Here is a 27,391-nt window from a genome sequence, read left to right as displayed (position 1 = left end):
CCAACAATTAAGGTCAGGGAGCAAGGACAAACGCATGTCATGCTACCTCCCTTTCAAATCCCTCACCAACCCGCCATAGTGTTCCTTTTGTTCATCGGCCAACTTTCCTCTAGTGTCGCTGATAATAGTCAAGATAAGACTGTAATTGTTATACAAGAACCTCGACCGCTTACTAGGATCTGCTACACCCTTGGCCAGTTTCCTCATGACCGTCTCATACTCGGAACGTAGCCGACCCAGACTGTTGGCGACGGGTTCGTCGTCTCCGGCCTCGGCGCTGAGCATGAGGATGCCATGCAAGAATTGGCCAAAGTGCTGGGTGATGGTGTGCGGGGCGAGGGACGACTTGGATGCGTCTGGTCCACCGCCCACAAGCGAGAATGCTGCACTGGCGCCTCGAGCTGATGGTGTAGGGACCTTTTTGAGGGACTCGACATGAAGGTCCATGACCTTTTGAAAGCGCGGCCATAGAAGAATGTTGGTGTAGTTGATGTAAGGGTCGGCGACGGGGATTTTGCGTCGTTGCAGCTCGAATGCGAAATGCTGATTAAGTCGGACACACAGAAGAATGCCTAGACAGTCGTTTGTGTCTTCCACGAGTTGCTTGGTCAGGTTATGGCCCATCGTAAACGTGGGTTCAAAGATCTCGGTAACTCGACGGGATATCTGCTGAAACGTGCTAGTCGAGAACAGCTCCGTCACCACAGAGTATTCGGCCGAAACGTTGTCGGTGAGGGCTTGGTTGAAATTGCGAAAGGGTATTTCGAGGTAGTGTGTTGACTTGCCGTCCTCCGCGAGGTGTGCTGGTAACGCAGCGTCGTTTTTGGACTTGAGAACATCTTCCCGCCGGCCTAACCCAAACGAATCGTGTTGTGGGTTTCCAGGCTTGCTTGAAGCACCGAGGACCGCTCGTCGTGCAGGAGCGGGCTCTGAACCGAGAAGGTCGTATTGGTCGAATGTATGCAGTTGGAGCGACATGAGTGCTTGTTGATACCGGGTGAAATTGCTGCTATAATACCATCTCATAGTGTTGACATAGGCTTGGGCAATCTCTTCGGCTAGCGTAGGGTGGGCACGAGAAAGAAAGGCATACAGGTCTTTGTACCGCAAAAAAGTTTGCTGCTGGATGACCTGGGCATTGATGTTGGGCGATCTCAGTGCTTTGATCTGAGACACGATGTAGTCTCGTATTCGCTCAACCGCTTTGGCTTTCAGGTTGTCCAATATTGGTTTGAGATCTTGGAGAGCTTTGACCTGTTCCGATTTCTTCTCCTTGACAATAGCAGATCTCGCTTCTACCTCATTGAGAGCTTTCAAAAAGGTTTCGTCGATAGGACCCTCGGCGATGGCCCTCACTGTATAGGGCGACAGGCTGACATCTTCGACAGCAGGACCGAGTAATCGTTCCACCTTACGACGATTGTCAAGCTTGGCGTTCAGCTGAATCGAACGAGCCTGGAGGTTTTCGATTTCCGCAGACACTTGGCCTAGTTCTGCCTTGAAGTTGGTGAAGTATATTTCGACTGTCTTGAGCACATCATCACATTCTGCTATAGATGCATGGAAATCCTTATATCTCTCTCGGTTTTGCTTGGCCGAGACATCTATTGTTTGGCTTGTGGTTGTGGGCTGTGGCAGAGTCTCTTGGTCGACGAACTCTTGCAGACTGAGACCTCCAAAGTCAATGGGACTTGTTCCAGAAGTGCCTGCCTTGCTGGAAGGTACCACGTCTCCTTTATCACCTGTCTCTCCCAGTATACCGCGCAGGACCTTCACAGGATCGGCGACATCTGGAGGTGGCTTCTGCTCAAAACGCAATGTTGATCCATTTGTTGGCCGTGGGGGTAGTGCCAGTGACGACGAAGATGTGTTCGCGCTCAAGTCAAGTGAGGAGTTGGATCTATTGGCGGAGAGCCCAAGACCACTGCGTTGGACAGGGCCGAGGTGCGAGTTCTTGCGCGGAGAGGGAGAGTACGGTCTCGAGGGAGTAATAGAGCCGCTGGGAGTTCCGGAGCCCGTTGTCAGCCGATCGAGCCACATCTCGTCGTCCAAGGCCCGGTGCAATGGTGTGCACTACGGGGGAATCATGATGCGAGGCTGTAGCATGACAGGCCACCCTGCGCTGTCCTGTTGAAGCTCGTCGTCCTGGCTCTGTGGTGTCCGCGCGAGGCCACCCTGTCGCGAGTCAGGTGACTGTGCCAAGCCATGCGTCCCAATACGGCTAGCGCTTCTGTCTTATCCGATTAGCGGGATTTTGCCCCCCGCCGTTTCTTGCCTCGATCCCACTGACAGTGGCACTTTGATATTTTCCTTGTGGTTCTGGCCTGTGTCTTTCTCCAACCACCAAGTTCATCCTCTCTCCCTCCCTTCTCTCTCGAAATTTGTCGCACCCCAGTTATCTCCTCAGTATTCTCACCGCCGTATTCCTTTGTTTCATCTCGATAGCTGCTTACTATCTCCAAAATGGCGGACGACGCGCAGGTGAGTTGGTTCCTGTTATTTCCCCTCCCTGTGCTCCATTGGCGCGGTTGAGCCGCAGGGACAATGTGCCTCCGACCGCTTCGACGGCGCGGCCCAGTCATCACCACAGAACGAACACTGACCTGTTCTCCCTACAGCATGAACACACCTTTGAGTCTGCCGATGCCGGCGCCTCGGCCACCTACCCTATGCAATGTTCCGCCTTGAGAAAGAACGGTTTCGTTGTCATCAAGGGTCGCCCATGCAAGATCGTCGACATGTCCACCTCCAAGACTGGAAAGCACGGTCACGCAAAGGTTCACTTGGTCGCCCTCGATATCTTCACCGGCAAGAAGTTGGAAGATCTCTCTCCTTCCACCCACAACATGGAGGTCCCCAATGTCGTCCGTCGCGAATACCAGTTGGTAAGAGTTATTTGCACACCTGGCAGAAAAAAAGAGCAAAATTGGGCTGATGCGTGTTAACAGCTCGATATCACCGATGATGGTTTCTTGTCCCTTATGTCTGATGATGGAACTACCAAGGATGATGTCAAGATGCCAGATGGTGAAGTCGGTGAGAAGATTGAGAAGCTCTTCCGTACTGAGGAGAAGGACACCAGTAAGCAATGCGGTCTCTTCCGTGCGATTGCCAGTACTGACTTATTCCAGACGTCATTGTCTTGACGGCCATGGGCGAGGAATGCGCCATGGATGCCAAGGAGGCTCCCAAATAAATTGGATGAAGCCGACGACCGACTTGCGAAATCTTCTCTTGTCTACGACCTACTTGTTGGGATGCATGACAAGGATATCGCTTACGAGAACACGATAGGTGTCTGGGCAGTCTCTATTACGACCATCTAGCTGGCAACGTCTTCCAGAACTTGCCCAAGGCTGGCATGGACTATAGATATGTGACTTCGGCCTGAAAAAGCAATTTCTATCAGTGACGAGTTCAATAGCCCCTCAAGCATTGCATTTTTGATTCTTGGTAGTTAGACAAATGCAAGCAATTAAACCACTTATACCTTGTATTTGATTCTGTCTGGAGTGATTCCATGTTCTCTGGGATAAATATGTGTAGATTCTTGGAAAATTGGGAATCCCGAGTTTTTGATTGGCGCCGAACTACGAAAATATTCACGGGCCTCCAAATCTCGTCTCTTCTTGTATCCTCGCAATGTTGAACAACTTAAACGAAGTTACTCTCCAGATCTTCGGTGCTTCCTGGTCCCTTGTAACTGAATAGGCTCGCCTTTGTCTGTCGATGCCCACCATGTGCTCCCGCTCCAGCATATCGACTGCACGACAAAATGGATGATGAGAATCAATGCGCCTTTTGCGGCTCGAGAGACTTCTACGTCGACGAAGATGGAAGAACCTACTGCGCTCAAGGTCACGAGCAAGCCAGAGGTCATGTTGTTGACGACGACGAAGCAGATTATGCGAACAGAGGCAGAGTCGTAAGGAAGAAGGAAGCAAAGGAGAAACAGAAACTTTCCAGAGGCAAGTTCATATCTACGGCCTGTTTGAGGCTGGCATTCTAACATCACGGCAACAGTCCTTCGAGGGGCCAAGGCATATCAACTCTTTCTTCAGTGCTGGCAGTTCATTCTGTGGAAACAGTGTCACGCCCTCGTCCATCAGAAAGCCTTGCCAGACGAACTGTGGGTATGCGGCGAAACCGCCATTTTCCCCTTGTCTTGAGTGTTGCGGACTGATTCTGTGTATGTTAGACTGTGGTTCGTGAATTATGGACACTATGGCTTTCAAGATTAGATCGCCGGCTGCAGGACCCAACCCGATCTGACACTCTGACGGAGACAGAGGGAGAAAGCGACTCAGCTGCAGATGATACGGGCGCAGAATCCCATATTGCGAGAGAAGCTACGGACACCCAGAAACACAAAGGAAAAGTCCCGAGTCCCCTGTTGATCGATACAATTGCCCTCAACTACCTTGGCATTATCATCTTACGGAGACCAGTGAGCCTGGCAACCTTGTTGAAGTAGGCCAAGTCATTCCACCTCGATTTGACCGTCACGACGACTTGCTCACTGTAACAGATGGATCCAACTTGAAGATGTCCCATTCATTCGCGCCATCAGACATGTGCCACAAGACATGAAGGACCGTTTGCCTTCCGAATACCACCTTTCACTCGACACAATTCGAGTCCTCGAGGCTAATGATCTCCAGCTTGCCATATATCGTCGAGCTGAAATGTTCAATTCGACCTTTGGAATGATATTACCGCCACTGAACGTTAATCTGTTTCTCCTAAGCTATGTTAGGTCACTGGCACTTCCGATCGAAGTCTATGGAATGGCTCAGCGATTGAATCTTATGTCGAAGTATACTTTCGCCTATCCTGACGCGACAGCATCCGAGAAGACGCGACGACATGCGACGACATATCCCGAAGCACAGCTAATGTCACTTTTGGTGGTTGCTACAAAACTTCTCTTTCCATTTGACGGAGCAACAGTCAAACGTTACCCGAAACGAACCAACGACCCCGCCACACTTCGTATGAATTGGTCGGCTTGGTTTGAAGCAAAGACTCGCTATGAACAGGCACTAGACGAGATGCATGAGTCTAGCGGCGGTCTCAAACCAGGAACGGAGATCAACGTCACGGATAGGGACGCCTTCAGCATGACCGATAAGCAACTCGACCAGTACATGGACTGGTACCAGCGAACATGGATCGACTCTGCAGCATCGCAATCGCAAGGGCAAGGGCAAGAAAGTGCTCTGGACAAGGACGTTCTCGACATGTTCCCTCTCCATGATGTTCCTCCGGTGGGGGCCACAGGGCGTGAAAATGATCTTCAGAGCGCACAGTCTCATTCTCAATCCTACTTGGAAACCCGGATACGAGAAGTTCAAGCCTCTCTCCAATCGCGGCGAGCCATTAGCTCCGAAGATGAGACAGAGTATGGTCTTAGCCTGCTCAGACCAGGCACTCTCTATCCACGCCACGTTTCCATTGAGCAGATAGACTCGGTGGGTCGGGAAGTGCGCGCGTTCTATGAAGAAGCTGCGCAGGTGTCGTGTCTCAGTCTCAAGACTTTGATGAGAGCCGTCACCAGCACAGAGGAGAAGGTCGAGCGTTGGCTGAGAGAGAAACGAAGGAGGGATCTGTTCGGCGAAGAAAGTCCCGATGAGGAAGGTGATCCCAACCTGCAAGAAGAGGAAGAGGTCAACTTGCCTGCGACTAGTCCTCCGAGCAAGTTGGTAGGTGAGATTGAAGGTCTGGAGTTGGGATCATCACCTGCGCTCCACGATCACGAGGGAGACATCGACATGACACTGCTCCCCGAGCTGGACGCCGATGCTGGACCGTCACGATGAATGGTGTTGTTACTGGCCGTAAAAAGAAAGGTGCTTGGCAAACGGTAACATCTTGTAGAATGTGGTCATATCAGTGGCCGGAGCAGTGGAATGTACAAAATTTGGTATGACTATGCGTCAGCTGCGATATAGAATGGGCTGGGCCTCGCGTTGAAACCTGGAACTGTTGCTCCATCCTACCGCCCATCTTCCAGACGGCAGCCTGTCTTAGATACAAGAGCTAGACGGTAGACAGAATCCTGTTTCATTCCATCCATGCCATTGTCGACCTTTACAGCCCAGCACTTGAGAATGTCTTTACTTCGACGTTTCAGCCATCCGAGCCATCCGAGCCATCCTTAATTCATACATTTGATTTTCTCAAATCGCCTTGTTACGTCTCCCGCTCAACTTTGCCCCCTTTACCCTCCCACTCGAGCCAGCTCCCGGGAAACTCACCCACTTTCCCACCGAACCCGGCCTGCTTGGCCAACTGCGCAGCGGCCCGTCCTCGCACGCCAGCCTTGCAGTAAAATATCACTTCATCGTCCTTCCCTGGTTTCTGGAACCCGAAGCGTTCCTCAAACTCCTCCGCAGGTAGAAAGTATGCGTCCGAGGCCGAAATGGGCAGGTTATAACTTCCCGGAATCTTGCCTGTGGATTTCAACTCGGCCGGTTCGCGCACGTCGATCAGGATCCTGTGCGGGTCAGGAGATTCCGTGAGTGACTGGATGTCGGACATGCTGTATATTGTTGAGGTGGCAGCCGGGTCATCTTTACGACGGACGAGCGTCGTGGTGAAGTGCCGACGAGGTTGACGCATAGGCATGGCTATGGACGGCCGCGCGGAACGGCGGGACTGAACATGTGGAGAGCGCGAGAGGGATGAGATTGAAGCCACGCGTGGCGCGGAGAGGCCCTTCAGAGAGTGTGAGAGTGTAGATAGAGCTCGTTTCGAGGACATTGCTAATACGGGTTGGTGGAGGTCGAAGGTCGGATGGAGAACGGTTTGGAGGGCTTTTGCTGAGATGCGAACTGGGATGATATGAACCCTGGCGAGGAGGTTGTTATATCTTGGCCAGTACTCGATGTACGATGGAGAGAGGTGTTTCTCGCAGTAATCCCACTTCTAGGGGTTTTGTTGGATGAACGCTGTAGAGTGAATCCAATACTCAGGTACAGTATCTTTCCAAAGTACGTACATTGGAAGACACGACGAGCCTCGGAAAAACTACGGGCCGTGGACATCACAGTAAGCACGTACTCTTCATCGAGGTTCATAACTTCATCAAGTTTCCATCTCGCATACCTCCAGCCTTGTCAATCATTGTGACAGACCTGTTGGTGATCATGGATCTAATGGAAAGGCATCACTGTTCTTCTCTTTCCCAACGCTTTGAGAATTCGCCGAGTTCTTTCACGCTCGTCGTATTGGGGCTTCAACACGAGCAACATCTGAATGTTGTCCTGGCCATGAGACTGTACCATGGCCTTTGAACCTTTGCTCAGTGAGTATAAGATTGACGACTGCGTGGTACAGTACCGCCTGGGAAACAGCCACATCCTCGGAACAAGAAGGGGACTATGCGACATGCCTCGTTTCGACCAATGTAACCCTTGAGGCGCGCGGAACCTGGTAACCCCCTGAACGACACCACCTCAACCCCGGACTTTTTAGTCTTTTCTCCCGAAATGCAATTTTGTCGAGGACGATCAGAGGAGCCGCGGGACGGGTGTGACGGGGCCTGTGCTACCCAAGGCTGCGAAGAAGTGTCTCCATGATCGAGTCGGCTTCATGGACGATACACGCAACTCTTACAGATGCTCGGAGTGGGTGATCTCTGTTCCTCCCTACTTCTTCCACATCGGTCTCCACTGGTTGTTATTGATCGAGGCGACAACGTGGAGTCACACATGGAGTCGCCGGTGGACTTCAGCATCATAGCAGGAGAACATCAGTTTTGATCTGGGAGTCTTGATCATCAAATCATGTCAGTCAAATACACAAGTATAATATTCACAAAAGGACATACGAGGTAAGTGGTTTTGGTTTATGATATACCCATAATCGTGCAAGGTGAGACGAGAGGTCGATGATTTCCAGATTAGCGCTTCTCGACCCGTTAGTCTCTACAACCCTCACTCGCCCTCGATTCCCCTTGACTCCTTGTACGTGGTATTCCACGCGATGCAACAGAAATATCCAAAGTCACTACTTTGTCTGGCATATCTCAGCTGGCTACTGGGTTAGGCGTCCTACTTTCTTCAATGTCACCCTGCGACCTCGCTGTCTCTGCGTTCGAAATTGGACTTCCATCGTCTCCAATGCAAATAGTGAGGGATATGCACCGTACGATCGGACATGACGCTCTTTTCGATTATCTAAATGAGGCGAGTCTCAAGGTTGTTTACTGCGCCACGATCCATTCCACCATTTGACATTGGATAGTGTTGGTGCATACCTGGTCAGTCGAATGTACTTGACTCGATCTGGATACTGGAAAGCCTACGACGACACCTCTAGACACCTCTAGTGGGGGCATCGCGATACCTGGCCTTCACGCCTTATCCTCCTTTGGACATTGACCCTCTCACGGACTATGGACTGTCCTTGGTAAAGGACGCGGTTCAGGTTTGCTTAGCCGCCCACATGAAGGCGAAGGCAATTTCGTGAATGTGATCGAGAAGCCTCAATATCCATCCAAAATGACTCGGCTCGGCTTTATGGATATGCTCTTGCTGTCGATGTGTGGTCTATACCTCTCTATTTCATGCTGCGAGGTACGTATACATGAGGATATAAGATGACCATCCCATCCCTCGCCTGAACAAACTCCTCAGCCAACCTTACCAAGTCTCACTCTTTTGTAACATCTTCTGACCCCTAGTCCTTCATTTTTTTTTGTTCATGACGCGATTTTGTTTTCAAGCTGTGTAAATAGTTTTAAGAAATTCAAGAAAACATGCATCTCGATTCCATCCCCAGTTTGTTGTGCTGTTTCCTTGCTTCCACCAGTCTCTTCACGTCGACGGCCTTTGGAGCACCATTCATCAAGAGACAATCAGGCGGCCCTGTGATCGTCTCCCCAGGAGGCGTCGACGACATCACGCTCACCGAGTTCAACACGCTCAACGGGACGAACCCGAACGCCACATTCCACGGTCCTCCGCAGCCTCAGGCGGCCGCGGGTCTTCGTCTGGACCTGGTGAACAACTACGGCTCCGGCACGAACGTGTACATCACGGCGCTCGACACGTCGAACCGAGTCATCATCCTCACACCGTCAGGCCAATGGTACTACCCTACGTCCAGCTCCACGACGATCCCACAGGCAATCACCGAGAACATCGCCATCCCCCTCGGCAATCAAGGCCAGACCACCAGCCTGACGCTCCCCGACTTCTTCATCTCCGGCCGTGTGTACTTCGCGGCGGGCAACCTGCAATTCTACACTTTGGAAACGGCCTCCGGGGGAGTCACGCTGGTCAGCCCGGACCCGCAGAACCCAAGTGACCCGTCGGCGAGCATCTTCTGGGGCTTCGCCGAAATGACGTACACCCAGGCCGGGGGACTGTACGCGGACATGACGTTCGTCGACTTTGTCGGCATGCCCGTCGGGATGCAACTCACCACCACCGACGGCAGCGGCACACAGACGGTGCGCGGCGTGGCCCAGGGTGCCGTGTCGACCGTGTGCAACGACCTGGCGCCGCATGCCTCACAGGACGGCCAACCCTGGGACCAACTGTGCCAGTACGCGCAGACCGCGGGGGGTTCGTCGTTGTCGCCTCTCCGCGCCAACGCGCCAGGCAAGTACATCGCGGTGCACGGCGACGCGTTCAGCAACTACTACACATCGTACGTGCAGAGCGTGTGGGCGCGGTACGCCAGCGAGACTTTGACCATCCACTCGCAGAACGCCGCGCTGGGCGACATCCCCTGCTCCACGGCGTCCGGGGCGCTGGTGTGCGAGGGCGCGTCGCGGTCGATCCCGCAGCCGAGCGCGCTCGACATCTTTGGGTGCCAGGGCGTGTTCGGGACGCAGGCCGGCGACAACGACGTGATGCTCGCCGTCGTCCCGAGGCTGTGCGCGGCGTTGCAGCGTACCACGCTGCTGTTGGCCGCCGGCGGGAACGTCCAGCCCGGTCTGCCCGCGACCGACTACTACACCACCAGCCCGACGAACTGGTACAGCCAGGCCGTGCACTCGGTCGAGCTGGACGGGAGAGGCTACGCGTTTGCCTTTGACGACGTGAACCCCGATGGCGCCCCCGACGCAAGTGGTGCCGTCGCCAGCGCGAATCCAGCTGTGTGGACTCTATTTGTGGGCGGGAGCTGATGGGGGAAGGGGGCAAAACTGGAAACTCCTTGTGGATGGCAAAACCGTCTCCTACTTACCTACTTGTTCGTCTCTGAGAAGCAAGGATCCCTCCTCACTCGCTCGCTCGCTCACTCACTCACTCACTCACTCACTTTCTTACTCGTTAAGTATACTTAGGTAGTTGCTGTTACGCTGGCCATGTGCTGAGCTGAGTGGCTCACTCACTCGCTCGCTCGCCCGCTCGCTTTTCTCGCTGCTGCTCAAGGTGAAGTTCATGGCGAGTGAAAAGACATTGCAGTCCATGGTCTGTATGGAGATGATGTCGCAGTTGATGTCGTCGTAATGGGGGAATCATGAGGATTCGTGTTCCGAGGACAAGAGTCTCCATTGTTACGAGTTGATGTGTACCGAGTACATTGTAGCATCATTCAAGAGGCATCCAGAACAAGAGAAGTTGACATTGACCTTACTTGATCTTACTGTAAAAGGCTTTTTGCAATTCCCAACACCTACTACGCCTAAGCCAGAGGCCCCGTCGTGGAGATACAGCAACAATCAACCTACAAAGTACTTCTGATGCAGCATTCTCTCCTTTACTTTTCTTCGCATAGGTAAATAAATTCTGCCATCGACATGACCCAAGTAGCATTTCACGTTCCAATCGCCCATAAAACTCCGTTTCCCGTTTCCATTCCAAAATCATACCATGCAATAGTCTTGGTTTCCCGCATTGCGTTTGAACAACACGACAATTGTTACAACCCTTTGAATCTCTCCCAGCCTGCTGCGCCATTCTTGGTCTTCTGATTCTTAGAGGGCGAGGACCGACCTTCCTCGGCCACCTTTCCACTAACATCACGTCGTCGGCCCATGCCCACACCAAATTCGGAGCCCAGTTCTGCATACCCTCCGTTCAGGTCGTGTCCAGTAGAGTTGGAAGCTTGTCGAACGCCATTCCACGGACCCTGCGGCGCACCACCACCGATATGGGCAGAAAGTCTTCCATCGTCGTCATGGTCATCAGTATAGACTTCGAAGTTGGTGCTATACTCGCTTTCGCTCTGCATGGTTTTGGTGCGTTCGTAGGGATCCTCGACTCGGTGGAGAGCCAGGTTGCCATCCTTCTTGTCACCGTGCGGTGTCACCACACCAGCGGGTGACTGAAGGTCTCCATAGGAACGAGCCTTTGAGGCGCTTCCCACAATGCTCGCTGGTCTGGGTCCTCCATTGCCTCGAGTTTCACCGTTGAGATCGGTTTCGGAAAGCACCCCTCGAGGAGGGTATTCTGAAGCTTGGACCTTATGCAACCCCGTCGAGTATATGTTTTCATTGACAAACTGCCCTCTCACAGGTGATGGTGGGTTCATTGCAAGAGGCTCACGACTTCTCTTTGGCTGTGGTGGAGACTGTGTCTGCAAGAGTTGACTTATTCTACTTCTGCTAGCATTGGTGTGTTGCGTCAATACTTGGCCCCCGTTATGTGACAATACTGCTTGTGCTTGACTGTTGTGTCCGGAGCCTTGGTACCAATTCTCCCGTTCGTTGCTCATGTTGACATGAGAGGTATCATGCATCGAGAGAGCCGAGACGGGAGAAACAGGGCGAACCTCGTGGTCGAGTTCATTAGTAGCTTCATCGCTCATGTGGTTAGGCACACCTTCATAGTCGAGATACGAAAGCCAGGAAGCTGGACGACTTGTCGGCTGAGATAGGCCGGAAGAACGCTCGGGGCGGTATTCCAGACCCGCCCCAGCGGCACGTGAATTGGGTGATGGGCTGACTGCAGAACTAGGTCGTGTAGGAGACGATGTTCTCGACCAACGCCAGGGATCCTTCTCGTTGTCCTCGAATTCTTTCCTCAGTCCAATTCTGGATGTCCGTGCAGCTTCGCTACCATACAGTGTTACGCTGTCTGCCGAGTCCGTACGCGTGTGGATGAACGGAACTCGTTTGAACCCAGTACCCTGCGGTTCTCGTCTGGACGCCAGTTCTGACGTTCTCATATTCTTCTCGGTGATGCCTTCGGACTTGTTCCGTTTGTGGCGCGAAGTAAAGTTCGGTTCCAAGGGATTGAGGTCGGGAGGAAGTCTGGCAATCTGGCGGAATTTCACTCCCAAATATATGTCGAAAATCAGGGACATCACCGTGAGGCCGGTTTCAATGCATGATAGGAGGAACAGAGCAAAGATGATCTTGTACGAGATGTCGGGATCGTTGAACAGTGTACCCCAACCATACTTGTTTTCTGCATACTCTGCATGTGCCAACCACGCTGAGAAAACGAAGAATGGAATCAAGCCAGTATCGACCACACCTGCAAAGACCATGTAGCTTGCGGTGGACCCAGGTGTTCTGCCAGCGGCAGCTTTGAAAAGATGGTATATTCCGTAAAGAGTGTGGACAACAGCTACTGCAGGCGCAGCTCGAATGATCCAGCCAACCTCAGTCGCGACTTTTTTGACGGCGATGACACAGAATAGGTTGCCCAAGGCTCCCAGCAAGCTGCAGATTCGCACGAACAGAAGGATTTGACGGCTTCTGGTCACTCGTCGTTCAGTGTTCGGAGGCATGGGTTCCGCATTGAGGTTGCCGTAAGGAACAGCCACAAACTGCACTTGAATCAGACCAAACTTCACATGCATCATATTGCAATCTAGACATACCGTGTCAGGGTGCTTGTTGAAGTCAATCAAGGGCCCTTCTTGTTTCGGTTTGGCTGGCTTTGGAGCCCATGATGCCTGAGTGGCCGCTTTCGGGTTGAACCCCCGCTGGGTTGGACCTCCGAAGGTGTAGGTGCTAGGCCGGTCATAGATGAAGGGAGGCTCGACACCCATCTTACCCAAGAGGAATGCTGGGCTTCTCGAGATATCAACGGAGACTGGAATGTGCAGCAATTGCGCTGAGGGATGAGGTACGAGGTATATGATGGTCATAGCGAGGGCGAAGGGTCGCCAAATGTACAATGTTTGACGGCGCTTGTTGCCCAGCAACCACGCTAGCGTTATCGATAATCCTTGACATGTGCAAGGCTGAGCCACAGCCTCGTCAGTGCGTCGATCAAGGGTTGGGCTGTTCAGGGCCAGAGTCTCGTATCCGAATGACACCTTTGAAAGTCGTGGCTATGAGCTCTGCGGACTACTCCTATAGCTTACTCTAACGATGTGCTCACTTTCCAATCCTGGTCCACACCCAACAAGGCTAACACTTCCGCCATCTCCTCCACAGCACATCCCACCTGCAATCTGGACCCCGCGATGTCCACTGATGTTTCGTCTTCTTGCCCGTTGCGACCCAGCCGGTCCAAATCCTTGACCGCATAGCCCCTGATCATACCAATCTCTTCCGGATCAGCAAAACCAGCTTCCGCAAGGATGAAGTCAACCTCCTTCACCCAGGAAGGTCGGCAATCCCTTCCAACGGCTTTACAAGCGTGGCTGTAGATATGAAGCCCGTGTCCTTGCACGTGAAATTGCAGAGCTGCGAGTCGTTCAGAGCCTGGAAATAGAAGCTGCAGGTGAGCCCAACGGCTGCAGCACCTCGAACAAAGAGATACGAGGGTGGCTAGCACCTCCAGTTTCCTGGCATGGTAGGAAATGCCGTCAGAAGCGCTCTGAAAGGCTCTCGCGACAGCCGCCAGCATGGCCACAGTAAGTTCGGCAAATTGTTCCATCCGCGACTGGTCTTCAAGGTCGACTCGCAGTTCGAGAGCATCAAGGACATGGAGAGCAACGGCAAGGACGACACTGAGTGCGGAATGATTATGATCCACGAGCTGGGTGAGAGAATGCTCAAGCCAGACAGGGAAGACGGCCTTCATGAAGACTAGCTGAGCATGGAGATCCAAGCGAAATTGCCCCTCATCATCGATGTAGTTAAAATCACTCGCGGAGAATGTTGCTGCAAGGAGATCGCTAATTTCATACCGCTCCCTCAACGATGCCAATTGGCAAACGTCCCCAAAGACCTGGACAGCAAGTTCGTAATTGACAGGATCAGATTGTGCCGTGTTCCGAATAAACAGACCTTCGAGTTGGATAGCCTTGTCTTGCGCAGTCGTAGCGTATGTAATGTAAGAGAAATCGCATTTGAACTCTGGAAACGGGGACATATTAAGCTCAAAAACAAGTCCGTGCATGAAACCGGCTAACGCAGTTCGTTCTTCATGTGGCGTCCGTTCCCAGGTATTGTTCATAGCTCTAGAAATGGTTCGTAGTAATCGCAACAACTGATCCTTGCAAGATTCTGCTTCGGGGGTTCCAGCTCCACCAACAAGGTAGATTTGACGGACAACATGTCTCAGGATGGACTGGCGTTGGTGGATGAAATCATCGAAGCTGAGGAGAGAACATTCTCTCCCGCTTGTTCGCTCCGGATGTAGAGCAGCCAGCCCAAGCATGCGGGGAGCATGCTGTAGTAAATTGTTCGTCAGGACATGCTCAAATTTCATGTCACTCAGCGGCTTCAGTATAGACGACAACCAGATTTCAAGGAGATCAAACACATTCGCGTTCAAGTACTGCTCGTCAGCAACAACCTTGCTTACGAACAGGATGTGACAATGTGTCCCTGGTCGGTTACTTGCAAGCCGCGTAAAAGAGTGTGCTCCCCAGTTGGAAAGATAGGTGTCCCAGTCTTCGCTACCCGAAACAACCTTCGAGAATGCAATCGCGAACCATGAGTCAACCAATGAGATCAGCAATGCGTCTTCCAGGGGAAATGCCCGGTGAAGCTGCGCAACGAGAATCCTTCGAAGCTGCTGTTGTAGTTCTGGTACCGAGAAGGCAAAATTCCGGCATTTCTTGACGAATGACACAATGACACAGAGAATAGCTGCGACGGTCTCGTCGTTGAGCTTCAGAGAAGGACTGCATAATTCAATCAAGTCATCTAACCGACCGCCCTGGAGTAGGTCAGTCGCCTGAGTCTCGGTCAAGCAGCGGTCGATCGCGTCAGCATACACCCCAGCAAGCTTGCGTAGCAGTTGATTTGCACTATCTCGATTTCGTTGATGTGTCTCGAAGTTGTCACACTGGGTAGAGCTGAGCGGAAGCAGCTCAATTTTGTCATGGATCTGAAGGATCATGTCCTGAATCCACGATCCAAGTTGCCGGAGCTCGGATGTGTATACTGGTTGCGAGACAATCGATTTGACGATTCTGAACCAGCTGTCTAGAACTATTCCACACACAGCAGAATGAGCCTTTCCGAACTTGACTAGGCCCCGAATCTGAGAGAGCTCAGGTTTCAGTCCTGCAGGGGAGTAGTGGTACAATGTCACGAACAGCAGATAGCGATTAGCCATGGCTTGATAATCCACAGTGTGTAATGGCTTGTCATCTTCAACATCTGGACCTGTATTCGGCAACAGACTGAAAATCAGCGACAGTTTGCGCATAGCAAGTTTTGCCTCCATTCCAGAGTCATCGTGATCGCGACCCGGAACAGAACCGAGAACGAAGGCGACGAGCTTCAAAAATACCACATAATCTGTGTCACGAGGTTCAGGAACCAAGTCCGAGACAGGGAGCTGATTGTCGAGAAACGCAGGTGTCCCAGGTTGACTGTGCCCGAAGAAGTCTAGCATATTGTTGGCCTTGTCGGAATAGTGCTTGAACATCTTCCTCAAAAGATTGTTTGCGTCGTTGGCGTCTAAGATGCGTACAAGAAATAGACACCACTGGAAGGCTGTGATTCCAAAGCGCTGAAGCATCCAAGTGTATCTCACATCTTTTCTCCTCTTGTGTTGCGCATCCAAGGAGAAAGGGATGAATGCGTTCACTGCGTTCGACAAAGCGATCAATCCTGGTGAAACTAAAGAGGGGCCTCCTGGCCGACTGTAGTTTTCCACCTCATCCTTTCCAAGAATAGTGTAAAAGCAGGCAAGGATCAGGATAACGCAGACAAGAATCTCGTCCGGCCCTCTAAGTGAAGTATAGATCTTATGGCTTGATAGCGTCTCGTTCAATTGCGAAAGACAGAAGCTGCTGATGCCGAGCCTGTGGATCAGCGCTATAGTCTCGATTTCAGAAGCCGATACTTCCACGACGGCTGCATCCATGGTAGGCTCGTCCTCTGTATTCTTGCAGATGGCTCGAGAGAGTTTTCTGAGATATTGCTCGCTGAATGCTAGCACAAAGGCATGAGTAGCAAGTTTATGCAGGACTTCTGTGCATCGGTGAATGCTGTTCTCCTCGTCCAGTGTCGCCAGCCTAGAAGTTTGATATGCCAACAGCATCAGATTGTCGAGGATAGGGGCCAGCTCAGGAGAAATCGATCCGACACTTGACGTCAGATATGAATCAAATGACTTCAAGATAGTATCCAGCTTCTCTGACATACATCCAATGAAACTCCTCAGATGGAATTGATCGTCAAAGTAGAGTCCCTCATTGATGTACCTGACCATAGTCTCTAGTGATCGAGTAGCGTTTCGCAACATAGGGATGTAGGCCGCCTGGCTCATGTCGCTGGCAAGGATTGACTGAATTTCAGTGAAAGTACGATTGGTGACGTCCTGGGCAACTTGTGACCAGGAACCGCAGGGGACGGCATGCTCGGATATCGGCGTCCTGACTGATATGTATGCAGTCCTCGCTGCTAACAGGTGAGTAGGATCGGACATTGATGTCATTGTCGACGATGCCAAACTATTCTTCAAGAACTGCGCCGCAGGGACAAGCATGCTATGCTGAAGAGTTGGTTTTGGAGGGCTCTGAAGTTCACTGCATATCGGAGAAAGGGAATGACCATAGGATACGCTTATGCTTTGAGCACTAGGAGGACTAGATCTAACATGACTCTTGCTCCCAGCACTAGTGCCGTTGTGGCAGGAAATGTCCTCAAGATTATGAAGTCTTGCGTCACTTGCTCTGCTGTTGCTTGTCAGTGTTGTACGTCCGCAGTTAGTGTGATGAATTGAATACCTGATGGGTAGTGCCTTCCTTTGGTAACGTTTGGCTGAAGAGGCATCACTAACCAAGGGGCCGATGCCTACGGACTGGAGCGTTGGTGGTTTTATAGGTTTCGGGGGGTGTATGGTCGAGGTTCGTTTTCTAGAAGACGGTCGAAAAGTTTCAATCGAAGGGTGCAACGACCTAGGGCCAATCCTCTTTCGTTGTCCAGGTTGAGTCGGAAAGTAGTCACGGATCCCAGGAGACAGGACGTTTCGGTTGAAGGCTGGTCGTTGAGGGTTGAATTGATGATTTTGCCGTACACGTTGAAGAGTATCTCTCGTAACCTTCTTCAGAGACTCGAGTTCTGAGCTTGGCTGATCGAAGCCAACTGCACGAGGCTCTTTATGATCACGGTGTAATCCAGCATGAACAGGAGCACGCTCGGTGCTATGAGAGATAGCGATGTGTCTCGTTCGCTGCCGACCTTTCCATAGGTCTAGTTCTTGGTTGACGTCCAGAGTATCTTGCATGGTGGACATCTTGAAGAATTTCCGCGCCGGTTCCTGTGCCAGTCGCTCAAGAAATCTTGCTCTACGTCTTCCAGCGATTCTCAAAAATCGTGGCACCTCCTTCTCTTTAAAGCCTGGGGCCTCTAGCACAGTCATTTGAAGGTTTCTGTGTTTCTTCTTGACTCGTTTCGTCGAACGTGAACCCGGCTTCAAGCTGGATCTTTTGGTCGGCCAACTCACATAGTGATGGCTATCTGCATCAGCTCCACGTTTGTTGCTATCAGGTGTCGACCTTGCGTTTGGTAGTAGCTTATGTCCTTTTCGGGGCTCTTTGCGGGCTGATGTTGGCTTTCGGGTTCTAGGAGCAAGCATAGCATCAATTTCGTTATCTTCGACCACATCATCAACAAGGTCTACCGGATCATCATAGGTCGCTTCACTGACGCCATTTGCCGTGATGGACACATCCGAATCACTGTCGGACAAAAGAGCCAGAATTTCGGTTCCTGGCTCATTTGGACCGTCTGGTCGATTGGGGCGTCCAGTTCTCGAAACTCGTTGGGCGACCCCTTTTTCTGCGACAGCCTTCACCGGAGATCGGCCCCGTCTCTGATCCTCGCCGTGACGGTTCTGCTGCTTATTGATGTCTAATTTCAACCAAGAGGCTGGTAGAACACCTTTAATTCTGCGGCGAATGCCTTGTATACCTTGAGGACTCCCACCAGAGCCTTCAGAAGAACTGCTAGCGTCTTCAACGCCGCCACTCTCAATGGATGTCTCAAAATCTGAACTATCGGGCTCAATCACTCTCGTCCTAGCATGTCTCTCGGAAGATAGTAAAGGAGTTGGAAGAGGCCCAGGTGTGGCGCTGCTAGGCAATGGTAGGCGGTTGAGAGACCTTGGGCTGTCATCGGAAGACAAGGTCCCTCGAGACTGGGGAGGGGAGGGTGGAATAATGAATCTTCTCCTTTTTGTTATCGTTCTAGGCCTAGTCTGCGTGTCGCCTTCATCCCCTGGAAGATCATAAAGCTGAAAATCATCATTTGGAATCGTTGCCGAGACCGATCGTCGCTTCACATTCTTTGTGTTCTTCGGCCTTTTGGCCATCGCAAGGTTAACAGGCGCCTTTAAAAGGTCTGAGAGCTCGGGAAGATCATCGTCTAGTGGCAGGTCAAAGATAGTCGGACGAGTCCGGGTTGCGCGTACAGGACTCTGAGATTCCTCGTCACTAACTGTCTGGATCTGGCTGGATGACTGAGGATCTTGATCTAGTGTCTGGGTCTGACTGCTCTCATAAGCATCCGCACTCTGAGACTCTTCTCCAAGTCCATGGTGAAGTTTTGAGCTGGGATTCGGGGCTCGGACAGGCTTCAGCCCTCTTTCCTTCAAACTCTGGCGGTATCTGGCATCCTCTAGTGCATATGGATGCAGTTGAATGGGATTTCGAGTTCTGAGAGACCGTCGGATCAATTGCCGCATCAAATCCCCGTTGAGATCATCGTTGGTTTGTCTAGTGTCGGGAAGACGCACAGGGACAGGGGCAGAGACTTCATGGTCAACCACACTCCGGGGAGAGTCCGGAGGCGATGAAAGAGGACTATCACTGTCATCGTCATCTCCAACAAATCCTTCCTTTGCGGTAGACAGCACGTGCTGCACAGTTCGTAGTCCCTTTCCTAACTCGGCCTCGAGAAGTATGGCAGTAGACTGTGCGGAGCTTCCAGCAATGGGTACTGCCGGGAGACAATCTCGGGCATCTTGGTCGTTGGGTGGAAATGACGGAACAGCATTTTCTTTGATGGCGGCAAGATTATCAAGTACCCCGTTTTCCTGTGTGTGTTTGGCTTCCGTTGGCTCATGAGGCCAGCACGTTGATCGGCCAGGCAGATTTGAACCATCGTTCACGGCGTATGTGATGTTGCGGCAATCCTGGGTCACCTGGACATTCTCAAAGTCCTCGTCCTCGTCATCGGAGTCTGGCACATATCCAAGTTCCCTCCAATCGACCATTGCAGTTGCTGTCCATGGTATGTCGGTGTGGTCTTGATTTTACTGAAGCGTGGCGAGTCATCGTTTGATGTCCCATGTCGCGTAGGAAGACGCGTCTGGACATCCCCATGAGTGCGCCAAGTCACGCCGCTTTAGATCTTCCCCGAGGCCCTTGCTACAGTTGGAGATCAATGGCACGCCGCTTTTCGGGCATGTAGACGACAAGGTTGCAAAGCAGCGTGGAAGATATCACTATCCTGACCGGAGCGGCTATTAAGATGTCTTCAATTCAATCATATGTATTCTTCAAGCTGTGGACAGGTATAGTATACAGAATCTCCGTTAGTGCACCATAATTCCCAGAGCTTGAGGTTTCCAAAGCTCACGACAAATACAAAACTCGCCAGGACATAGTATCCAGGCAGGTAAGAGTGGCATTGTTGTTTTACTTGCGACATTTGCTATTGATCAAACTGGCTTAATGGCGACCTGTCTGACCGTTGTAGAGCAATGGATACTTCCAGCATTGTGGCTGATCAACCGGGGACAACCGGCACCCTTGATGAAAGGTCAGAATTCGTACACCCAGACTTGTGGTGTGCAATGGCGAGACCTGTCCACCTCTCTACGTAGGAACGGTCTATTTTAATACCAGCACGTTCCTCTCTTTATCCATCTTGGCAACTTCCTTGACCAGATTGACGAATTCCCCTCGTCGCTCTCTTGGGTGCGCCACAATCTTCATGAGATCCTTGATAGTGATGCCATGGGATGGGATCGCATTCTTAATCTCCTGAACACTCGGGAAAGCTGTAGGTGCTTGCGTCGGACTTGGTGCGCCACCAACAATACCGGGCGCCGGGCTCCCAGTTCTACTCGGTGGGCTTGTGGCAGGCGGACTTGCGCTCATCTTCAGCTTGATTTTCCGCGCGCGGCTCGCGTCGGACATTGCACCGCCATCGCGGTCGCTCACGCCCGCGTCAGTGTCTGAACCAGCGCCGGGTCGTTTCCGAACTTGGCCAGGTACATTTGCAGGAGACATAGGTCTCGAGACACTGGGTGTAGGCTGGCTGGACGAAAGATGCTTGGATTTTAGTTTCTTCTTGCGGGTCGAGGCATCGGTGCCGCTAGCTTCGGACAGATTAGGACTACCAGGACGTTTGAGGCCACGAGCTCTCTCACGATCGCTGCCAGTGCCTCTCTTCTCCTTTCGCCCTGAGGGGGTTCCACTTGGGCTAGGAATGGCGGACTTTTTGCCATCCTCATCTTCCTTTTTGATATTGGCGATACGTTCGCGCTCAAGGCGCTCGCGTTCTTCTTCGGAATCGGTCTGGTTACGTATGTCAGTCAGATCCAAAAGAGGGCAATAATGAAGACTTACAGAAGATTCGTACTCTGAATCGGTTCCATGATTGTAGTTATGCTCACGTCGTTCGAGGGCTTTACGCAGCTCCTTGAAGTTGCGCTTTCGGGCTTCGGCTTCGCGCTTCTCTCGTTCCTCGGCCTCGTCGTACTCTTTCAGATCCTTGAAATCGAGGAAATTAGCCTGCAGTTGGTCCTCTTTGATCCGTTTCTCGGCAAGCTTTTCGTCTTCGTCCTTGTCTACAAAAAGATCACCTTCTTCGTCGTCGGCAAAGTCGTCCTCATAGTCCAGATCGGCTTCTTCACCGGTTCGGCCTGCGATGCTCTGAGTTTGAGCACCTGTAAAGACACCTTTGGTACGCTTGGCAGCCAGATCTCTGGACGCTTCAGCGATACGAGCTTCTCGTTGGCGAATCAACCATTCCGGATCAGAGCCTCTCTTCTTCATGGCAGCCTCGACTTCTTCAATTGTCATCTGCTGCGCCAATTCTCGCTTTGGTTTGAATTGATAGACTTTCTCAATCGGAACAAGTCGCACTCGTTCTGATGAAGCGTCGACTCCTGGCTCGAAGATAAACGCTGCATTGGAATTCATTGCTCCCATCTGATGGCTACCGATCAGACAATGTTTACTGTCGAAGTCTTCCAGATGCCAAGGTAGTTTCTCCTCGTAGTTTGTTTGGATTCGGCGCTTGTCTTCGGCAGAGAATTCGGGCCTGAACACTTGCTGTGTCTTTTTCTTGAAGGCGTTCATTCTCTTGTTTGCGGTATTCTGTGAAGGGGCAATCTGTGCTAGATTCGCCTCGCGTTCCCTTTGTCGAATCTCTTTTCTTCTTGTCAACTCTTCCCTCTCGGCGGCGTTGAGGCCGTCCTTTGGCTCAGGTTGTCCCGGTTCCTCTGTTTTCAGCTGGTGTTGATGCCCCGGGGGAGGAGCTCTTGGATCGCGGCGGTGCAACCGAGCGGGCTTTGGAAATTCAGACTCATTGCGAATGTCGACAACTTTGTCTCCAGCTAACTGTAGTATATGGTACCTCAGACCCGCCAGAAGATCTCTCTTTGTGGTCACCAGCTTGTAATCTTTGTAAGGAATGCCTTCGGCAGGAACGCGCGGGTCGGTGAAGCCACTGTAGCGTTCATTCTCTTGTATGGCGGTTTTCGCAAGCGACGTATCGCGCTGGCTTGCTGGGGTCAAGGGTTGTGGCGGCTGCGACTTGGACGTAGGTTGGCCATTCAAGGGCGCAGCCGGGTGGTTGTTGAGTTGAGGCTTGAAGGCGGGATTCCTCTTGGGGCCCTTGAAGAAAGGATCGGACTGAGGCTTCTTGCGTTTCACTACAGGACGGTTTTCGAGAGGTTGTTGCGCAGTTCCGCCTGCGGGGGCGGAGCCTACGTTCATTCTGTGCTATGGGAGCATCGAACGGCTTGTTGGCTCAAGGCACGCCGACGGGAGATACGGGGTGGATCGGGGTTGACAGACGAGGTAGGAAAAGTATGCAGGTTAACAGGTGTATAGTGGCACAAGTAGAAGTCAGGGGAAAGTATCGTGGACTACCCAGGTACCTAGTTGACATGGACATGGGCCTGGATATGGAGGCTCTTGTAACAGGCACAAAGAGGAACAATGCAGCCACTAAGCCCGAGTGAGGTCAGTGCCAAGACAAGGTCCTCGGAGCCGGATCAACAAACTTCCACGCTCCTTCACGTCCCACTCACCTTTGCCCGAAGCCACGACCAACAACCAACAACCAAACGCTCCATCGTCCGCCAAATCATCATCCCATCGCGAACCACAAGGTTCGCAAAGGTCCTCATCAAAATCTTCCTCAAGCATGAAAAGCGCCACCTATTTTAGCTGCATTCACAACTTCTGCTCCGTATCTAGTGGTCGATGTGCTCGCCGTCCTCTTTCACTCGGCTTGTCATGATTTTCTAGGCACACCATCACATGCCAACAACAAACATTCACCCATTGCTTCCGGCACGTCGCGTTCTCAACTGACCCGATCTTACTTTGTCACTCATTATGAATACCTCCAACCAGGGTTCTGGCTTTGATGACCATGTCTGGAGTCAGCTTCAGAATATGTCTCACCAGTCATCTCAAAGAGGACGAGGAGCACGCAGCAACTGGGGCGGCCGAGGTCAGGGTAGACACCATCGTGGTGCTTCTCACTCCTCCCATATGAATCAGTCCGCGTTCATGAGCAACCAGGCTTCATCCCAACTTCCTCCCACTACCGATGATTTCCCGCCTCTAGGCTCCGGCTCCAGCTCAGCGGCTTCCCTCAGATCCGACCTGCCTTTCTCTGCGCCACAACCACCTCAGCTACACCCGCAACCGTTTGATAGCGCACGTCATGGCACACCCAGAGAATACCAAGACCGTGCTAGAGGTGATTTCCGGGGTCGTGGAGGTCGTTTCGGCCCTCATGCACCCATGCCACCGATGGCGCCAGCGACCATGACCCAACACCATGGTCATGGACGGCCATATCCGCGACAGACCAATCTGTATCACCCGCATTCTGATCTCTTCTATGGAACAGCGGAGCAGCAACGTAATATGCGTCACATTTTGATGAAGCAATCCGACTACCTAAGGGTTGTTGCCCGCGATGCTCAAGAGCAACACCGACTTACCCCAGAGGAGGCTAGGCTAAAAGAAAACTTCCGTCGCGATCTTGAACTAGTGGCGAGAGAGACCCTGGGCGCGAAGTACCCTGAACTTGATGCAGACCAGATCAAATTGAAATGCTACGGCAGTCTTGCCAACGGGTTTGCTTTGGCCAACTGCGACATGGACCTCCTCCTGTTCTTACCAAGCCGGCAAGATAACAGAAAAAGCATGACTTCTCCACAGCCCGACGCGGAAGCTGATGCATATGAAGACTCTGAAGACGAGGAACGTCTTTTCAATGTTGAGGTTCGCCGCGTATTGGAAAAGGCGTTTCTCGACAAAGCCTACGGCGCAAGATTACTCACCAATACTCGCGTACCAATTCTGCGAATCTGTGAACGTCCACCTCCTGAACTGCTTCACAATCTTCGGGAACACCGTGCAGCGTGGGAAAAATCATCTTTCCAGTCCGCGCCGGAACTAAATCTCACCGAAATCAATCAAGTAGGAAAAGCCTCACAAGATCAGGTTCTTCAGGAAGAAGATTCCGAAAAGAATTCAAAAGAGGCTGGTGCACCTGACAGTGTCAAGACCAACGAAATGCAAGACTCAATCCCGACCGAAGTGGACGTGCTCGGCGAAGCCATTGGGGGTCTGACGGTGGAAGATGAATCATCTCAAAAGCCAGCAAAGCGCACCAATCCGAAATTGGAGTTTGTGGGCGACTGCGGCATACAATGCGATGTCAACTTTACCAACTTCGTGGCCGAGCATAATTCACGTCTGCTTTGGACGTATGCCAAGTTGGATCCTCGTGTAGGAGAAGTGGGCACCTTTGTCAAAATTTGGGCAAAGGCAAGAGATATCAACACTCCGTATCGTGGCACACTGTCCAGCTACGGGTATATCTTGATGGTTCTTCATTATTTGATGAATATCGCATCACCTCCCGTCCTTCCAAATCTGCAATATCTAGCCAAGACTGAAGACAGTTGGTATCCTGACAGAAAGATCACACTTTTCGAAGGATTCGATGTCAGATTTCTCCGTAAGCCCGAAGAGATTCAACACTTGCAGGAAACGAACAGCAAGCCAAACAAGGAGTCAACACCGCAGCTGCTCCGTGGATTCTTCAGATATTATGCGACACGCGAGGGGTTCTTCTGGACTCGAGATGTGATCTCCATCCGGCAGCCAGGCGGGATCGTACCCAAGGCTCAGAAAGGTTGGACTGAAGCCAAATGGGTAGAGGGCAGAAATACAAATGTTCGCTTGCGTTACCTACTTGCCATCGAGGATCCATTCGAAATTGAGCACAACGTCGCACGAACTGTGGGCCATCATGGCTTGGTCTCGATCCGAGATGAGTTTCGACGGGCGTGGAATCTCCTTGAGCGAGTTGGCTTCGGAGAGCAGATACCCGTCGAAGCTTTTCTCGAACCCGTGACAGACCGCGTTGACACGCTGAGGAAAGATCAGGACTTCCATCGGCAGAAACAGCTGCGACAGATGAAGCAAGATCTCGAGGACAAGGAAAAGGTGTTGTTAGAGGAGAAGGGCAGAGATGACGTCGCTTCTCACACTGATGGTACGTTAGGGACTTCCATTCCAGGGACAACCCAGTCCACACCCTCTGAGGGCCAACGTCGGTCGTCAAACACGAAACTGACTTCGACCCTCTCATATCAGGCCCAGCTCAAGCGACGACAACCTTGGAGACGCAGGATGCCAACAGCCGATAGTGACAGCGAGAGCGATATTGATGATTCGTCATCAGAGCATAAAGAGAAGTCGGCTATCTCACCAGGCGATCAGTCTGAAAAGGAAAGTTCTCAAAAGTCCGAGGACAAGAAAATGCCGCTGAAGCGGTTGGTCCATGCATCCATTGGGGATATCCTTTTAGCCAATGGCCGAGATGCTTGGGGAAACCTGGTGCCTTGGGATATTGATACTCAAGATGGACGATGGCTGCACTGGAGAGACAACAAGATAAAGAATGGTACATATCGTGGGTTTTCCAACCCCACTATGCAGGAGCTGGATGAGCAATGCCCTTTCGACCCTCAACGACCGTCACCTTATTCTGTGAAGCCATATGATAACCACATTGAGAAATTTCTATCTCAAGATCAGAGACCACCCTGGCCTGCAATCACTCCCGCTGATTTTCCAACTACTAATGATCCCCGGACTCCCCCCTCGGACCTTGACGTTAGTTATTCCATCCGACGTAAAGGGCGGGAGTACGACCCCAGCGTCCAGACCATTCCTACGCCAAAAGACGATCATTCGGTGGGAGGGTCAATTCCCTGGGATAGAACAACAAGAGGTGGTAGATGGTTGTGCACTCGCGACAAACGGATTCTGGACGGAACCTGGCGCGGGCCTCACCGGAATAACTGGTACTCCTGCCTTGACGCTTCTTTTCCCTACAATCCAAGTATGACCTGGAAGGAACTAGAAGAGAGAAATCATTTACTCCGCTCCTACTGTGCTTCCCAGTTGTGGCCCAGCTCAACACCTGCTCGTCTGGCATTGAAGGCTGCTGCAGAGGAAGTCAACGTCGCCTACTCCGCCCCAAGAAAAGAATCTCTACGCATGATCCCGGCGCAAGTCCTGCTAAATCATCATAACCGTCAGATTCGTGGCCCTGCTTCACTGGACTCGGCTCTATCTCCTTCAGAAATCCCTTCGAAAAATTGGCATGTCAAGCCAGGATCCTCACATAGCGCTCCTCAAGCTAAAGATGCAGCATCAACGGGCGCCATCAGTTGCAGTCAATATGACGACACACGCGCCTCTCCAAAGATTCCATACAATGACAATGAAAGTCCAGATCAGGATGCTCTTCGAGCTCGGAGGCTAGCCTATTTCGCAAAGCAATTCGCTACCCCCGAAATCGATGTAGATCTTGAAGCAAAGGACCGCAGTCACCACGATGCACGAGAACAAACGTTTGCAGAAGTGCAACTCGAGTCCATGGCCCCGGCAGCAAGTGGTCAAGGGTCTACATATCCTCATCTGGGTACCAGTCTGGTCCTAGCTGTCAATGGCCACGAAAGTGCTAACCGTGAACGCTCCGAGTTTGAGGATGCAGTGGGCGCCAGGCACAGTTGCAAGAATGGAAATCTCAAAGACAATCACAAATGCTCTGAGCTTCGAGTCCCATCCACCTTGCTTCCGAACATGGACCGAAACGAGCGGCAAAGGGACGAGGATCCTGATATTATACCTATCCCACGTAAACTCGGCTTCCAGTTCGACCCGCGACAACTACAAGACCTCGCCGTCATTGCGAAAGGCGGTAATGGATGTGCTAGACAAGGAGAGGAGTTCAACATCGAAGATGAATACGAATGGGGTGGCGGAGGTATGATGGGTCGCCGAACAAGCACTGCATTACCATATCTGAGTAGCGGTACGCCCTACGAACCAGGCAAAGGCGACGAAGAGGGGCTGCTGAATGAATTGCCAGGAGAGATTGATTGAGCTGATTTTGGAGTGTGGTTTCTGGTGCTGCGAGTGTCCCAAACGTGCATTCTTAAGCAGCATCTTTAGCGGCACCAGTTCGGTACGCAAGTTGTCGACGACAACCCAGAACGCAGAGATGGGCAGTGCTTGCATCCTCACCTAACCTAGGTAGTTTTCTGCTCACTATCTCCTCTCAAGCGGAACAGGATATTCATGCTCGATGGGAGTCACCGAGCTCAGTAACATAGATACCAAGCAATGAAACAATGACGCTAAATCAACCATCACCTTGCGCTTTGATAATTGATATCGCTGTAGATTGATCTGTAGTTTGACGATCAAAACCAAGGGTAAGCTACGCCCTTTAGTCTTGTGCAGATGGGTCATGTCTTACAGCCCTTGCTCGTCGGGTGTTCGTGGCTTGTTTCATCCT

At 51.8% G+C, this 27,391-nt stretch overlaps 9 protein-coding genes across 9 annotated transcripts; 4 read left to right on the top strand and 5 right to left on the bottom strand.

The window, feature by feature from the left end:
• Nucleotides 1-42: 42 nt before the first annotated feature.
• On the bottom strand, nt 43-2,040 carry PV08_07249 (uncharacterized protein; the record flags this gene model as incomplete). Its single annotated transcript, XM_016381579.1, has 1 exon — nt 43-2,040. One exon carries the CDS (start codon nt 2,038-2,040, stop codon nt 43-45), a length of 1,998 nt encoding a protein of 665 aa, XP_016234681.1.
• Nucleotides 2,041-2,463: 423 nt separating this feature from the next.
• PV08_07248 (eukaryotic translation initiation factor 5A-2) lies at nt 2,464-3,196 on the top strand (the record flags this gene model as incomplete). Its single annotated transcript, XM_016381578.1, has 4 exons — nt 2,464-2,481; nt 2,619-2,885; nt 2,949-3,081; nt 3,132-3,196. 4 exons carry the CDS (start codon nt 2,464-2,466, stop codon nt 3,194-3,196), a joined length of 483 nt encoding a protein of 160 aa, XP_016234680.1.
• A 579-nt stretch (nt 3,197-3,775) lies between these two features.
• Nucleotides 3,776-5,819, top strand: PV08_07247 (uncharacterized protein; the record flags this gene model as incomplete). Its single annotated transcript, XM_016381577.1, has 4 exons — nt 3,776-3,989; nt 4,024-4,133; nt 4,199-4,470; nt 4,529-5,819. The coding sequence occupies 4 exons, from the start codon at nt 3,776-3,778 to the stop codon at nt 5,817-5,819; spliced, it is 1,887 nt and encodes a 628-aa protein (XP_016234679.1).
• Nucleotides 5,820-6,192: 373 nt separating this feature from the next.
• Nucleotides 6,193-6,627, bottom strand: PV08_07246 (uncharacterized protein; the record flags this gene model as incomplete). The annotated part of the gene is made up of 1 exon (XM_016381576.1): nt 6,193-6,627. The coding sequence occupies one exon, from the start codon at nt 6,625-6,627 to the stop codon at nt 6,193-6,195; it is 435 nt and encodes a 144-aa protein (XP_016234678.1).
• A 2,134-nt stretch (nt 6,628-8,761) lies between these two features.
• Nucleotides 8,762-10,138, top strand: PV08_07245 (uncharacterized protein; the record flags this gene model as incomplete). The annotated part of the gene is made up of 1 exon (XM_016381575.1): nt 8,762-10,138. One exon carries the CDS (start codon nt 8,762-8,764, stop codon nt 10,136-10,138), a length of 1,377 nt encoding a protein of 458 aa, XP_016234677.1.
• A 737-nt stretch (nt 10,139-10,875) lies between these two features.
• PV08_07244 (uncharacterized protein) lies at nt 10,876-13,053 on the bottom strand (the record flags this gene model as incomplete). Its single annotated transcript, XM_016381574.1, has 2 exons — nt 10,876-12,729; nt 12,784-13,053. The coding sequence occupies 2 exons, from the start codon at nt 13,051-13,053 to the stop codon at nt 10,876-10,878; spliced, it is 2,124 nt and encodes a 707-aa protein (XP_016234676.1).
• A 215-nt stretch (nt 13,054-13,268) lies between these two features.
• Nucleotides 13,269-19,532, bottom strand: PV08_07243 (uncharacterized protein; the record flags this gene model as incomplete). The annotated part of the gene is made up of 1 exon (XM_016381573.1): nt 13,269-19,532. The coding sequence occupies one exon, from the start codon at nt 19,530-19,532 to the stop codon at nt 13,269-13,271; it is 6,264 nt and encodes a 2,087-aa protein (XP_016234675.1).
• Nucleotides 19,533-20,151: 619 nt separating this feature from the next.
• On the bottom strand, nt 20,152-22,266 carry PV08_07242 (uncharacterized protein; the record flags this gene model as incomplete). The annotated part of the gene is made up of 1 exon (XM_016381572.1): nt 20,152-22,266. The coding sequence occupies one exon, from the start codon at nt 22,264-22,266 to the stop codon at nt 20,152-20,154; it is 2,115 nt and encodes a 704-aa protein (XP_016234674.1).
• Nucleotides 22,267-22,893: 627 nt separating this feature from the next.
• PV08_07241 (uncharacterized protein) lies at nt 22,894-26,976 on the top strand (the record flags this gene model as incomplete). The annotated part of the gene is made up of 1 exon (XM_016381571.1): nt 22,894-26,976. The coding sequence occupies one exon, from the start codon at nt 22,894-22,896 to the stop codon at nt 26,974-26,976; it is 4,083 nt and encodes a 1,360-aa protein (XP_016234673.1).
• Between the last annotated feature and the right edge of the window lie 415 nt (nt 26,977-27,391).

The sequence above is a fragment of the Exophiala spinifera genome, assembly GCF_000836115.1.
Source record: "Exophiala spinifera strain CBS 89968 unplaced genomic scaffold supercont1.5, whole genome shotgun sequence".
Classification (NCBI taxonomy): Eukaryota; Fungi; Ascomycota; class Eurotiomycetes; order Chaetothyriales; family Herpotrichiellaceae; genus Exophiala; species Exophiala spinifera.
This window is presented reverse-complemented; position numbering and strand designations above follow the sequence as displayed.